The sequence below is a fragment of the Sapajus apella genome, unplaced genomic scaffold (genome assembly GCF_009761245.1).
Source record: "Sapajus apella isolate SASKATOON/1434 unplaced genomic scaffold, GSC_monkey_1.0 scaffold53, whole genome shotgun sequence".
In the NCBI taxonomy this organism is placed as follows: Eukaryota; Metazoa; Chordata; class Mammalia; order Primates; family Cebidae; genus Sapajus; species Sapajus apella.
Window position 1 is genome coordinate 15,595,682 of NW_022436993.1, and position 15,500 is coordinate 15,611,181.

The 15,500-nt window shown below is 38.2% G+C and overlaps 1 protein-coding gene across 4 annotated transcripts in view; it reads left to right on the forward strand.

Moving 5' to 3' along the window:
- UPF2 (UPF2 regulator of nonsense mediated mRNA decay) overlaps positions 1-15,500 on the forward strand; it is a 124,843-nt gene that overhangs the window by 34,200 nt on the left and 75,143 nt on the right. For all 4 annotated transcript variants that reach the window (XM_032244067.1, XM_032244070.1, XM_032244069.1 and 1 more), the window contains exons 5-8: positions 475-672; positions 3,469-3,618; positions 5,139-5,242; positions 6,825-6,910. In XM_032244067.1, the coding sequence (XP_032099958.1) occupies positions 475-672; positions 3,469-3,618; positions 5,139-5,242; positions 6,825-6,910 (538 nt within the window). The remainder of the gene's footprint in view (positions 1-474; positions 673-3,468; positions 3,619-5,138; positions 5,243-6,824; positions 6,911-15,500) is intronic.

Consider the following 15,500-nt stretch of genomic DNA (forward strand, 5'->3'; position numbering starts at 1 on the left):
TTTTTTTTTTTTTTTTTTTTTTGAGACGGAGTCTCTGTTGCCCAGGCCGAAGTGCAGTGGCATGATCTTGGCTCATTGCAACCTCTGCCTCCCGGGTTTAAGCAACTCTCTGCCTCAGCCGCCTGAATAAATGGGATTATAGTTGCATGCTACCAAGCTTGGCTAATTTTTTTGTATTTTTAGTAGAGATGGGGCTTCACTGTCTTGGCCAGGCTGGTGTTGTACTCCTGACCTCGTGATCCATCTGCCTCGGACTCCCAAAGTGCTGGGATCTCAGATGTGAGCCACCTCGCATGGCCCGTGATTTTTGACTTGGTGTTCAAAATGGCCACCTGTGTTTTTTGATTGAAGAAGTTCCTGTCAGTTGAAACATTCAAGATTCAATAGCTATAAAACTGAAAACAGAAAATCACTCATGTTTAGCATGCTATAACCCCAAGTGATGTTAATTATTTGTGACTTATTTTATTGTAGAACATGGGCCTGGAATTGATATATTCACACCTGGTAAACCTGGAGAATATGACTTGGAAGGTGGTATCTGGGAAGATGAAGACGCTCGGAATTTTTATGAGAACCTCATTGATTTGAAGGCGTTTGTCCCAGCCATCTTGTTTAAAGACAATGAAAAAAGTTGTCAGAATAAAGAGTCCAACAAAGATGATACCAAAGGTAAATTCTAGAGAAAAAATATTTACATTAAATGCTGCAAGAATTAGCTTCAAAATAGTATTTTTTTAAAAAAGTTGTAATTACTAGTTTTATAATATGAACACTGAGGTCATTAGATTAAATAAGTGACAGCATTATATGGAATGGAGCATTAAAGGATGACAACTCACTTTTAACATACTGATACATTTAAGTTAATGTGAATTAATTTGAAGTGTTTGTTTATAATGTCTTGTAGTAAATTCCTGTGAGGTCTTGGTCAGACAGGTGCATTTCCTGTGTTTTGGTATTCTTATTTTCCTAATGACATTTAATGAATAATCTGATGTTTCTTAGGGTTAATTTTAATCTATGTAATTATTTTATTTATAATTCTCATTTGGAGAGAAGTACTGTATGTGAGAATAGATAAGGTATTTCCCCCAGGTAGACTGTTAGGGCAGTTGTTAGCTCTGTGGTGCTCGTTACCTGTTCTGCCATTTCTAGCCAAGACAGAACCAACTCTTGTGAAGAAGAGTTACTTTAGAGAAGTCAGAGCTTTTAGGTCGTTAATAGAGTGGAATTTTCTGAATGCCAGTTATATCATGTTTCTCAGGTTTGTCTTGTATTTGCCGATGGTATTCTAATCTAACTCCCATTTTCTCTTACCTGGGTTACTATAATACGTCCTACCTGGTTGCCCTGTCTTTGCTCTTGTTTTCTTGTCTGCTTCGTTTTTTTTTTTGAAATGGAGTTTTGCTTTTGTTGCCTGGGCTGAAGTGCAGTGGCGTGATCTCAGTTCACTGCAGCCTCTACCTCCCACATTTAAGTGATTCTCCTGCCTCACCCTCCCAAGTAGCTGGAATTACAGGAGTGCGCTACCACGCCTGGCTAATTTTGCATTTTTAGTAGAGACGAAGTTGGTCAGGCTGGTCTTGATCTCCTGACTTCAGGAGATCCACCTACCTCTGCCTCCCATTGTGCTGGGATTACAGGGGTGAGCCACCAAGCCTGGCCTGCGCTTTCTTACATAAATTTTACTCTCCTAACTACCTAATGTCCTTTAATAACTTTACACGTACTTGGAATATCATTTAAAATTGTTAACATCATCTCTCGGGCCCTGCATGGTTTCTTTCAAGTTTACCATTCCAACTCTCTTACCTTTAATTTACCTTTCTTCTCACTCTCTGAAATGGGCCCATCTTCTTGCTTTCTTGCATTGTTCTGTTTTCTGCTTGGAAACCTCTCCCACCGTACCCTATTTGACTACTTTATGCATATTAGTTTAATTTCCTCAGATAAATTATATGTTTTTTGAGAGCAAGGGATGCATTTCAAGCTTTTTTCATAATGTTTGACAGCTTAGCATCATTCTGAACATGTAGTAGCTGATCAGTAGATGTTTTAGTAGCCAGACATCAGGGGACATTGGAGAGTGAATGCATACTTCATCTGGGCAGGAGTTTTTCTCTGTTGTACTCAACAGGTGTATTTGTGGTGCTTAGAACAATACCTAGCACATAGTAGGAATTGAATAAAAGTAGGATGAAAAAATGAATGAATGAGAAGGTAGTGGTGGTTTTTCATCTAGAGGTAGCAAAACCAATTCTTACTAGTTAAGAGTTTTCATCCTCCAAAATAAGGTATGGCATCAAGCATCAGCAAGGCATTTCTGTATTCAATGCAGAAATTAGGAGATTAGAGACTATAAGAGATGAAGCTGAGAAATAGCATACTTTCAGTTTAAGTATACATTCTTGAACTCAGGTTTTATTGGTTTTTGTTTTTTATTTACCAAATATTTTCAAACACGAAAGAAGGCTGGTATAGTGAACTTGCATTCACCTATCAGTCAACTTCATTTATTAACATTTTGTCAGTCTTATTCAACTAAGGTTTGGTTTCTCTTTCTTTTTTTATTCTTCCTATTTTGCTGTTTACCAATTCCTGGCCATTTTCCTTTGTTGTGTTTCATTTTTTGGTTTTTTCTAACCCTTCACTGTGAAATGATAAGGATATTTTTCAAATTGATCTTTCTACATCTACCCTTTTCTGACTTTCTAATTGATTTTATATATTGCTGCTACGTTAATTTTCACCTGAGATCACTTTTAAAATGTTATCTCTTGCATAAAGGGGAAATTCTCAACTCCTTATCTGGGAGTTTGAGAACCTTCTTAATTTGAGTACACTTTAATCAGCTTTATGTCCCCTCATCTTTAGCATAGATAGATCCTCACCCCATGTAAATCCTCATCCATGCATAGATCTCTCCATCCAGTCATCCATACATCTCTTCAGTGAACAAATGTTATATATAATCGAAGAAGGTATAGCCTTTGTTCTCAATGAGCATTTTTTTTTTTGAGATGGAGTTTCACTCTTTTTGCTCAGGCTAGAGTGCAATGGTGCCCTCCCAGCTCACTGCAACCTCCACCTCCTAGTTCAAGTGATTATCCTGCCTCAGCCTCCCAAGTAGCTGGGATTACAGGCATGTGCCACCATACCCGGTTAATTTTTGTGTTTTTAGTAGAGACGGGGTTTCACCATGTTGATCAGACTGGTCTCAAACTCCTGACCTCAGGTGATCCGCTCTCATTGGCCTCCCAAAGTGCAGAGATTACAGAAATGTGCCACCACGCCCAGCTGAGCATAATGTATTTTATAAAATCTAAATATATTAACTTCATTTGCCAGGTACACATGCAGGTTCTAAAAGAAGTGCTGCAGATTTTGTGAGTCTTTATCTACTTTTTTGCAGCAGAATTTTAATATGACTTTGAATTTAGATATACTTGTTTGGTTTTCAAACAGAGGCAAAAGAATCTAAGGATAATAAGGAGGTATCAAGTCCTGATGATTTGGAACTTGAGTTGGAGAATCTAGAAATTAATGATGACACCTTAGAGTTAGAGGGCGGAGATGAAGCTGAAGATCTTACAAAGAAACTTCTTGATGAGCAAGGTAAAGAACTGTTTTACCGACATTCCTTTTTGATTGCTTTTCACACACACAGAGCTCTTGCCTATGAATATAGATCTTTTCTCCTTAATTCTGTATTTTGTAATTCCTTGTTTTTCTGTTGTTTTCAGTCCATCACTGTTTTTGGAATTTGATTTATAACAGTACACTACATACCCCAGTATTATGTGTCTGTGAACTTTAGTGATCATCTTAATTTAAAAAATATTAGTTCTAAATATCTTAAATTATATTTTTCTTGTTGTCCCTTCTATGATGAAAAAAAGATACTTATACTTTTCTGAGACTTGCTAGCATTCTCCTGATTGATTTAATTCCATGACATTATCTTTACAAATAAATGTATTTGAAAGTTATTCTGAAATGATTAATAGGTGGGAATACAATTAGTTTGCCAGTTCATCTGTTAATTTTATCTGTCTTTATAATCGAGTTGTATTTTGTATTTAGTAATACAAATACTATATTTATTCCCTAAATACTTCCTATCGAGTTTTGAGTTGATTAGCTAGGATTCTGTTATTTATGTCTTTTTTTTTTTTTGAGACAGGACCTCACTCTTGCCCAGGCTGGAGTGCGGTGGCATGATCATAATTCACTATAGCCTCAGACTCCCAAGCTCAAGTCATCCTCCTGCCTCACCCTTCCAAGTAGCTGGGACTATAGACATGCACCACCACACCCAGCTAATTTTATTTTATTTTATTTTACATTTTGTAAAGACTGGGTCTTGCTGTGTTGCCCAGGCTGGTCTTGCACTCCTGGCCTCAAGTAATCCTCCCGCCTCAGCCTCCGAGAGCCCTGGCATTATAGGAATGAGCCACCATGCCTGGCCAAGATTCTTTATTAGAAGGACAGCTTCTGTCAATACTGCTTTTTTCTCTGTTGGCTTTATCTTATTGCAGATTCTTTCTCTATGTAATCCAGGGAGGACAGGTATGGCTGGAGGCTACCCCAGGCTTTATACCCAATAGTGACATCAGAGGAAAAAGAATTTTTCTCCCACAGTCTGTATATAAATATCACAGAAGGACTCTGGCAAGTCTTGTGTTCTGTTCACCCATGTGGCCAAGAGAAACGGTTGTGTTTTGTACTTTGATTGGCAGTAGCCACCCCACTGAGAATCACATGGAATAGGGGGGCTTAGTTCTTCAAAGGCAAGAATTGGGAGTGCTGTTAATTGAAGAACATTGGGGAAGGGAGGCCAGGCAGATACAAATAACATTTACTTTAACACTGCATGCTTTTTCTGACCAAGATTTTTGTCTAATGCAAAAAGTTTGACTTTTTATATTGATACCTGAAAGACTGTAGTGACTCGATGTGATGATTCTAGAGTTACCTAAACATTCTAGGATAATATCCTAAGAAATGACTAATGTTTTCCTGGGCACAAAAATGGATCTAGATTATCTGTTTTCGAAATAATTCATCATTGGATGTTTTTATTCTGTGCTCTCTGGTTATTTTTTTAACCTATCTACAAACTAATTTTACATTAGAACAAGAAGATGAGGAAGCCAGCACTGGATCTCATCTCAAGCTCATAGTAGATGCTTTCCTGCAGCAGTTACCCAACTGTGTCAACCGAGATCTGATAGACAAGGTATTGATGTCTCCGTGTAACTTTACTCAAGCACATAGACCTTGTAGGAGTCCTCTGATAAGGAATGGCTATGGTTTTCTGACTATTTGAGCTCTAACCATTTCTTCAAATGAAGTCTTAGTAAATCAACAGAAGCAGACACAATTGGATATAATTCGTAGACCCTCTGTTTGGCTAGAGAATTGGCTCTAGCATCCTGTCCTTATACCTGGATCCCGTGGTTTGTAAAATATTGTTTTAGATAAAAGGTGCTAAATTTATGGTCTCTGGATTCCTAGTGGCTTTTGAGGCACTTCCTGGGGTTCTGTGAAGTCAAAATTCTTTTGAAGATAATACTAAGATTTTTTTTTTCTTTTTTAATGTTTTGACATTTGCAAAAGTGATGGTGGGTAGAGCTGCTGGCATTTTAGCGTGATTCAAGGTAGTGGTACCAAATTATACTAGTACTATTATATTTTTCACTGCCATGCATTTGCAATTAAAAAAAAATCAGTGCCACTGCCACTTAAAGAGTCTCCTTGGTGAGTCCATAAAAATGAGTGGTGTTTTTTTGAGATTGAGTCTCACTCAGGCTGGAGTGCAGTGGTGTGACCTTGGCTCACTGCAGCCTGTGCCTCCCGGGTTCAAGCAGTTCTCCTGCCTCAGCCTCCTGAATAGCTGGAACTACAGGCATGCATCACCACACCTGGCTAATTTTTGTATTTTTAGTAGAGACGAGGTTTCCCTGTGTTGGCCAGGCTGGTCTCGAACTCCTGACCTCAGGTGATCCACCTGCCTCGGTCTCCCAGAGTGCTAGGATTATAGGTGAGCCACCGTGCCCAGCCAAGGAGTGATTTTTATTACATTTCAAGTGGAAGACCACTTGAGTCTGGGAGATCAAGGCTGCAGTGAGCCATGATTGCTCCACTGCACCCCAGCCTGGGTGACAGAGTGAGACCTTGTCTCAGAAAAACGTCTGTCCAGGTAGTAATGGTCATCTAGATAAATTCCTCATTTTATGAAATTTTAGACAGGGGATTGAAGACAGTTGAGTTTCTTTTGGAAGAATTCTCCTCTGTCAGTTAAGACATCTTGGAGAAAGAGCACCCTTTCTTACACTTGGGAAGAGAAACAAAGGATAGTCAGAGATCTTGACTGAGGCCGCTTATCAGGCTTTCTAGTTGTCTTAGTTTAAATGAAATACTCAGCATGCTAAAGAGCCATATATGGGCTATTATTTTCTAAACCCTAACATTGCCAAATGTTACTGTGGGCACAAAACTTTTTTAGTGAATCTGGGGCACACTTCTTATTCTTCTTACATCTTCTTGAGTATAATTTGTGCCTGCCTCTTTCTCTTTCCTCAGTCACCTTTACTGCTTTTTGGTTATCCTTACTCTCATTAGTAATTTTCTTGGCTCTTGGTAACTAGTCTTACTACTTTTGAGTTTTATCAAAAAACTTTTCTGATACTAACAATAGTAGTTTCTTAAAACCATTTTGAAATGTTTAAGAACAAATAAAATTATTGTACTAGGCAGGATTTCTGTTTTCAGTAACTAAATAGAGGTTTTTAAAGAAAAAGTTTACTTTTTCCTAATAGGCAGCAATGGATTTTTGCATGAACATGAACACAAAAGCCAACAGGAAGAAGTTGGTACGGGCACTCTTCATAGTTCCTAGACAAAGGTAAGTGTTAGAAAAGAGAAGTTTATTAGTGTTTTTACGCTGTAGTGATGGTTGTAAGATCAAACTTCTTATTTCTTTAAAAATTTTGCTTGTCTTTTGATTTTATTCACTCTAGTTTATTAGCATTATTAGCATATTTCTTAGAACTTGTTTCCTATTAATTTTTGTTCATTGCTTGTTAGCTCTAATGGGAATATTTCTTCTGATATCTAATTTTTTTAAAAGAAAATATTTAAGAGTAGCGTAACAAGAAGAATTGCTAGAAGCAGTTGGTTTGCATTTTTGCCTCTGAGGAAAAAGTAATAAATGGAACATAAAATTTTAGGAGAGTTTTTATTTTGTACAAAGATCAGACTAATGTAGTATATTTTATCCTCGGATTTGTGTTTAAATGAAAAATTTCAATTTATTTAGGTAATTATGATAGTTTAGAGGTGTGATAGCCTGCCTAGAGACTCATTGGATAAAATTGGAAGTCACAGTAATGATTATGTTGCCAGTAATTCAAGACACATATTCAGTGGCATAATGCTTTTAGGGAATTCTGATACATTATATTCACAAACTAAAACTTCTACTTGACCTGAACATTTCAGGACCACCCATAGACTGTTGAACTTAGAATCCTGGAGATCTATTTCTGTTTATTCAACAATGAATAATTAAAGAATTTTGTTAACTATTAAGATGATTACATATGACATAGCTAAGACAGATACTTTCCCCAAAAGATAAGGATTCTAAGAGATTTCATTGAAGGTTTCTTCAGCCAAATTTTAATGTGGTCCATTCATTGATGGAAACCCATGATCCCTTAAGGCCCATGTGGTAAGATTTCTCAGTGAAACCAAATCACTACTTGTCTTTTTTCTTTCATATTAGTTTTTTAATCTCCTGTTAGCATTATTAATTCATTTTAGTGGTGAAAGGGGGAAGGAATGTGTTAATGTAGTGAGTAGATAGTTAAGAATTATGTATTTGAGGAAGTCATATGGATGAATATTTTTATAACATAAAATTACATATTTCAGGCCAGGCATGGTGACTCACACCTGTAATCCCAGGACTTTGGGAGGCCAAGGTGGGTGGATCATTTGTGATGAGGCATTCGAGACCAGCCTGGCCAACATAATGAAACCCTGTCTCTACTAAAAACACAAAAATTAGCAGAGTGTGGTGGTGTGTGCCTGTAATCTCAGCTATTTGGGTGCCAAGGCAGGAGAATCGTTTGAACCTGGGAGGTGGAGGTGGTATTGATCCAAGATTGACCTCAGGTGATCCACCCACCTCGGCCTCTCAAAGTGCTGGGTTTACAGGCATGAGCCACTGCACTCTAGCCTGGGCAATGGAGTGAGACTTCGTCTCAAAAAAAAAAACACAAAAAACATATATATATGTGTGTGTGTGTACTATATATATATGTATGTGTATATGTATATATACTTCATTTAATAGAATTTAAGGTGCTGACAGTTTTGACGTATACTATTACGTACAACTAGAAAATAAATATTCTCCATTAATTTTAAGGCTTTGATTTTAAGACACAGTCCATTTTCATATATATGAAAATGGGAGGAAGGCTGGATACAGTGTCTCATGCCTGTAATCCCAGCACTTTGAGAGGCCAAGGCGGGTGGATCATCTGAGGTCAGGAGTTTGAGACCAGCCTGGCCAACATGGTGAAACCCTGTCTCTACTAAAAAGACAAAAACTTACCTGGCATGGTGGCGGGTGCCTATAATCCCAGCTGCTTGGGAGGCTGAGGCAGGAGAATTGCTTGAACCCAGCAGGCAGAGGTTGCAGTGAGCAGAGATCGTACCATTGCACTCCAGCCTGGGCTACAAGAGGGAAAAAAAAAAAGAGGGGGGATGTATACCTGGAATAGATGAAAATTCAAATTTTTTTCCTTTCGGTATCTTGGACTAATTTTTTTCAAGTGAGTCTTTTCTTTACCTTGTACAATGAAATGTTTTCTTAATTTTTTTTTTCAGTTGGCTATTTGAATGAAGAAAAGTATAGCAACAATTATCTGAACTTATTTTTGTTGCAACATTTATTACATAGAATAAAGCTAGCAAAAATAAAAGGCTTGGTTAACAAAAGAAACCATGCGGTTTAGTAATTTGCTTATAAAACAGCATCTTCTCTCTGAAGACCCATTCTTGCCCCACAGAAAGTCCTCAGAAAGCATGTACTATTATTTAGTCTTATTCCAGTAGTATTCTTTATGATGGAATTTATCTGCTTAGCTCAGGAGATAACAAAGCTGCAAATCAGTAGCAGTTAGAAATACAAACTTGAGGCTAGGTGCGGTGGCTCACGCCAGTAATCCCAGCACTGGGGAGGCTGAGGCAGGAGGTGCATCACTTGAGGTCAGAAATTTGAGACCAGCCTGATTAACATGATGAAATGTCATCTCTACTAAAAATACAAAAAATTAGCTGGTCGTGATGACGCATGCCCGTAATTCCAGCTTCTCATGAGGCTGTGGCAGGAGAATCGCTTGAACCAATGAGGCAGAGGTTGCAGTGAGCCAAGATCACATTATTGCACTCCAACCTGGATGACAGAGCGAGATTCCATCTCAAAAAAAAAAAAAAATTAGTATGAAGTAACAGTTTATCACAAGTATTAAAAAATGATGCAGGTATTCTGGAGCCATGAGAAATAGCTCTCAGTCTTACATATTTTAAGCATATAATTAAGTATATTATAATCAGCCTGGTAATCAGGAAAGATTAAGTTATTCTAAAATTTATTCATTCATTAAATAATTCGATAAGGGTCTGCTGTGTACTTGGTGAAAAAGATCATCTTAGTTCCCATATTCACACAGCTTGATTTGGAGAGGAAGACAGAGTAGTTGTAAGTGCCTTTGTCGGGAAGAAGCACAGTGTGCGTGAAGCATAGTGTCAGGTGGAACTGATTGAGTCTGAGGAGTCAGAGAAGACTGCCTGGAACAAGGGTCATTTAATCTGAGTCCTGAGAAGAATTTACTAGATACAGGATGGGCGGGAAATGGGAATGTACGGATAGCATTGTTGACAGAGGCAACAGTATGTGGAAATAGACAAAGACAGGAAAGGTCATGGCGTCAAACTCTTGGTAAAACTTCTTAAATTTCTTGACATTGTCCACTAGACTGTAAGCTGCAGGAAGGGAGGCCATGTTTACTTCTTTATACCCAGCACATAGCACAATGCCTATCATGTAAAAGTTGATAAAATTAAGTAACAGGATAGGTAAGGTCCTTTCTTAGCCAGCTGGTTTTCAACTTCTTCAGTCTTAATTCTAGCCATTCTTCCTCCTGCAGAATCTTGATCTGTAATGATTTCTCGAATACCATTTGCTCTCTCTACTTTCATGCCTTTGTCGCTGCTTTCTGCTCTATCTGGGATGTCCTTTATTTTCCCACTGGAAATCTTTGACTCACCCTTTAAGTCTTTCACAAGAGCTATCTTCTATGAACAGCGCCTTCTTCTTTTCCCTTATGTAGATAGAGATGTTCTTTATAGCACTTTCAATGTGTGTCCTTATGAAGAATTAGACGCATTATATTCCAGTTGTTGATTTGCTTCCTGTCTCTCTGCCAGACTTGAAACTATCAACTCTTTAGGAATGAAGACTCAATTTTTTCGTTTTATACATCTCCAACACCAAGTATAATGTTTGGCTTATAGTCCAAGCTTAAAATATTTGATGAATTAATCTTGGTCGTATGCAATTTTAAATAATAAATAATGCAGCCCTATAGCTCAAAGTCCAGAAGTATAAAACGTTATATGATGAAAAGTATTCTTCCTGTCCTTGCCTTCTCATCTCCTCAATTTCCGCTCCTCCCAGTAGGAAATCAGTATCTTGCTTATATATTCTCCCAAAGATTCTTTTGGGTATGCAAGAAAATACAATTATAGATTCTTATTTCCTGTTTTTAACACAATAGGCAGCTTATACATATCTTTTCATCTCAGGACATAAGGATTTCCCTTGTTCACTATTTTAAAGCTGCAGTGTTTCTTTTGATGAATGTACTATATTTAACAGTTTCAGACTTTCCAGTCTTTTGCTGTTACAAACAGTGCCATATTTGAATTTGTACTTCCTCTTTCTCCTTGTGATTATGTTCGCTAGTGGTTTACCTATTTAGTTTTTTCCTACCAAAAACCCAGCTTTTAGATTTATTGTTTATTCTGTTTAATGATTTTCTTACTGTTATTTTTGGCTTTGTTCTTTATTAATTCCTTCTTTTGGGTTTTTTCTGTTTCTTTTGTTTCTTTTCTGGTACTTCATATATGTGTTGTCCATTGGGCATGGTTTAAGCCATGTCTCTTGGTTTCTTTTTTAGAGGGTCTCGCTCTGTTGCCCAGGCTGTAGTGCGCTGGTGAGATCATGGCTCACTGCAGCCTTAACCTCTGGGCTCAAACAGTCCTCTCATGTCAGCCTCCCAAGTAGCTGGGACCACAGGCATGCACCTCCATGTCTGGCTAATTTTTACATTAAATTAAAAAAAATTTTTTTTTTCGGTAGAGTCAGGGTCTAGTTATGTTGACCACGCTAGTTGTGAATTCCTGGACTCAACCAGATCCTCCTGCTTTGGCCTCCCAAAGTGTTGGAATTCCAGGCATGAGCCACTGTGCCTGGCCATCTGTTAGTTCTGACATGTGTTAATTTTAGTTTTATTTCCTTTGTGACCCAAGGAGTTGCTAGAGTTTCAAAATTTCCAGGTAGAGGGGCTTTTTTTTGTTTGTTTTGTGGATTTGTCAATAATTCATATTTTTATTGTATTTTGATTATACTATTTTTATTTTTCGGAATTTTTGAAGTTTACTTTGTCTCTGATTATATAGTCAGTTTTTGTGAACATTCTGAGGGCATTATAAAAAAGCATTTTTTTTTTTTGTTTGTTTGTTTGTTTGTTTGTTTGTTTTTGAGACGGAGTTTCGCTCTCGTTGCCCAGGCTGGAGTGCAGTGGCGCGATCTCGGCTCACCGCAACCTCCGCCTCCTGGGTTCAGGCAATTCTCCTGCCTCAGCCTCCTGAGTAGCTGGGATTACAGGCACGCGCCACCATGCCCAGCTGATTTTTTGTATTTTTAGTAGAGACGGGGTTTCACCATGTTGACCAGGATGGTCTCGATCTCTTGACCTCGTGATCCACCCGCCTCGACCTCCCAAAGTGCTGGGATTACAGGCGTGAGCCACTGCGCCTGGCTGTATTTTTGTTTTTATGGTACAAAGTTAAATGTATTGATCAAGTTTACGTGACTAAATAATGATTCCGATCTATCTTCTGGCCTTTTTAGTCCGTGTGCCCACACGTCATGGCCTGAGAGGTAGATGAAATACTGTAATTCTGATGTGTTGCATCTCACCTAATTACCATTATAATTTCAGCTTTCTAAATATTATTATTGCATTATTTGTTGTACAGATTAAACTTGAAGTGTGAATTACATACATCTTTTATCATTATAAGGTGTTCTTGGTTTTATTTAGGGCCTTTTGGCCAGAATTCCAACTCATCTGGTATTAATGATTATATGATTGCTGCTTTTTTTTTTTTTTTTTTTTTTGAGATGGAGTCTTGCTCTGTCACCCAGGCTGGAGTGCAGTGGTACAATCTCTGCTCACTGCAGCCTCCACCTCCTGATCCTGGGTTCAAGCGATTCTCCCGCCTCAGCCTTCCAACAACTGGGATTACACGAGTGCGCCACCACACCCGGCTAATTTTCTGTATTTTTAGTAGAAACGTGGTTTTTTACCATGTTGACCAGGCTGGTCTTGAACTCCTGACCGCAAGTGATTCACTCGCCTTGGCCTCCCAGAATGCTGGAATTACAAGTGTGAGCCACCAGACCCGACTGCTGCTTTCTTTCTATTTGCATTTTGCTTGGTATACCTGTACCCTTTATTTTATATTTTGTCTTTCAGAATCATTTTATTTTAGTTGAGTCTCTTTTATATACAATTGAATTGAATTTTACTCTCAGACCTATTCTGAAAATATGTTTCTTTTAATGAAAGTAAGGCTGCTTATGATTGGCTTATGTTCTGTAATGTTTTCCCTTTTGTTTTAATTCCTAAAAGTCTTTCATTATATGGTCTTCTGTATTTTTTAATTTAGTATGCATGCATGAGTGTGTTTTCTGATTTTAGGAAGATTTGTATTTTTATTTTAGGACTTTTAAAAAATTTTTTTTTTTTTTTTTTTTTTTTTTTTTTGAGACGGAGTTTCGCTCTTGTTGCCCAGGCTGGAGTGCAATGGCGCGATCTCGGCTCACCGCAACCTCCGTCTCCTGGGTTCAGGCAATTCTCCTGTCTCAGCCTCCTGAGTAGCTGGGATTACAGGCACGCGCCACCATGCCCAGCTGATTTTTTGTATTTTTAGTAGAGACGGGGTTTCACCATGTTGACCAGGATGGTCTCGATCTCTTGACCTCGTGATCCACCCGCCTCGGCCTCCCAAAGCGCTGGGATTACAGGCTTGAGCCACCGCGCCCGGCTAAAAAAATTTTTTTTATTTTACGATGGGGTTTCACCCTGATGGCCAGGCTGGTCTTGAACTCCTGACCTCAGGTGATCCACCCACCTCGGCCTCCCAAAGTGCTAGGATTACAGGCGTGAGTCATCGCACCTTGCCAGGACTTTATTATTGTAAGTTTGCTTAGCGATTATTTATTTAGACAGTCTCTGTTGCTTTCTGCCATGAGCAATGGTAAGATTAGTTTGTGGTCTCTTCTTTCTCTCTTTAGTCACTTATCTGATATTAATTTTTCTCCCTTAATGTTTTCCTTTTTACTCTTAAATGTGCTTATTCTTGTATTTGAGTGGTATTTAACTTTCAGCATTACAAGTAGGCAAGCAGCACACTTGACTTTGTCTGCTTTTCCACCCCCCCGCCACTTTATTTTTATGTTGGCGACATACCCTGATAAAAAATAAAACATTTATATTAAAATTTCTCACTGTAATGCGCTTATTTGCTGAGGTTCATTTTCTTTTTTCCTTTTCTTTTCTTTTTTTTTGAGACTGAGTTTCTGCTCTGTTGGCCCAGACTGTAGTGCTGTGGCACGATCTCGGCTCACTGCAACCTCCACCTCCTGAGTTCAAGCAATTCTCCTGCCTCAGCCTCCCCAGTAGTTGGGATTATAGGTGTGTAGCACCACGCCTGGCTAATTTTTGTATTTTTAGTAGAAATGGGGTTTCACAGTGTTGGCCAGGCTGGTCTCAAACTCCTGACTTCAGGTGATCTGCCCACTTCAGCCTCCCAAAGTGCTGGGATTACAGGTGTGAGCCACTGTGCCTGGCCTGAAGTTCATTTTCTAATAGTTTTCTCAAAAAGCATTCTTGGGGAAAAAATATGCCTTGAATTCCTCTATGTTCAGAATGATGGAGTTGGGGCTATTTTGCTTGAATGGCAACTTGACTGGTTATAGTATAGGATCCACAGCTCATAGTTTTTAACCCTAAATATCTTTTAGGTGTCGTTCAAGAGTCATTTGGCATTTGGCATTACTGTGGTGAAGTCTGAGGCCAGCCTGCCTTTTTTTTTTTTCCCCTCCCTTTAAATTGACTTGGTCATTTAAATGGCTGCCCAAGTAATTCTTTCTCTAATCAAGCAAATGCAATAACTTTCCTAGGATAGATATGTGTTGGTGTTGATCATTCTGGGTCATTTTTCATGCCCTTTCAAGAAATTTTCATATTGAAAAATTCAGGGAATTTTTGGGATTTTTTTTCCTCAAATATATTTAAATGCTAGTTCTGTTCTCTTGTTTCGGTTTTCTTTTTTAACTACTCCAATGATGCATATGTTGACTGTGCTTTGCTTATTTTCTGGCTACTTTCTTCTTACCAATCACTTTTTTCAGTGTCATCTTTTTCTTACTCAGCATTCTCTAAAGTCTTTTCTCTCTATCTACTATGCTATATTTCTTCTTTCAGTTCATCCAGTTTTTAAAAAATTCATGGAAAACTGGCCAGAATTTTCATATATTTCACGGCAGTATATATCTGGTGAATTTTTTTGGTAGGTTTTGAGGAATTTGTTCTTTGCTTTCTTATTTTTTATTTTTATTTATTATTATTATTTATTTTTTATAGAGATGGGGGTCTCACCATGTTGGCCAAGTTGGTCTCGAACTCCTGACCTCAAATGATCCACCCGCCTTGGTCTCCCAAAGTGTTGGAATTACGGGCGTAAGCCACCGCACCTGGCCTTCTTTCTTATTTTTTTAATTAAAAAAAATGGACAATACCTTTGCATTGATGCTGTACTTACCCTCTTTTTATTACGTATCATGAGTTAGATTTGCCCATCTCTTACTAACAAGTTTCGCTTTTAAGGGCATATTTTTGCCGTCATTTCTGATGTTGGTTGCTTTGGGGGCCATTTTCCTGTTCTACATTGGCATTGCATTTCCTCATGGAGCTTTTGATCAGTCTTTGCCCTTCCTTTTGAGATGCAAAGCTTTTGTTGTATGTCAGGAATATAGGTTTATCACTGAAAAATAGAATTTGAGGATAAGTGGTCAAACTACAGAAAAACAGGATGTGTTGATCATTGAAAGGAGCGTGTTGGTTGCGTTT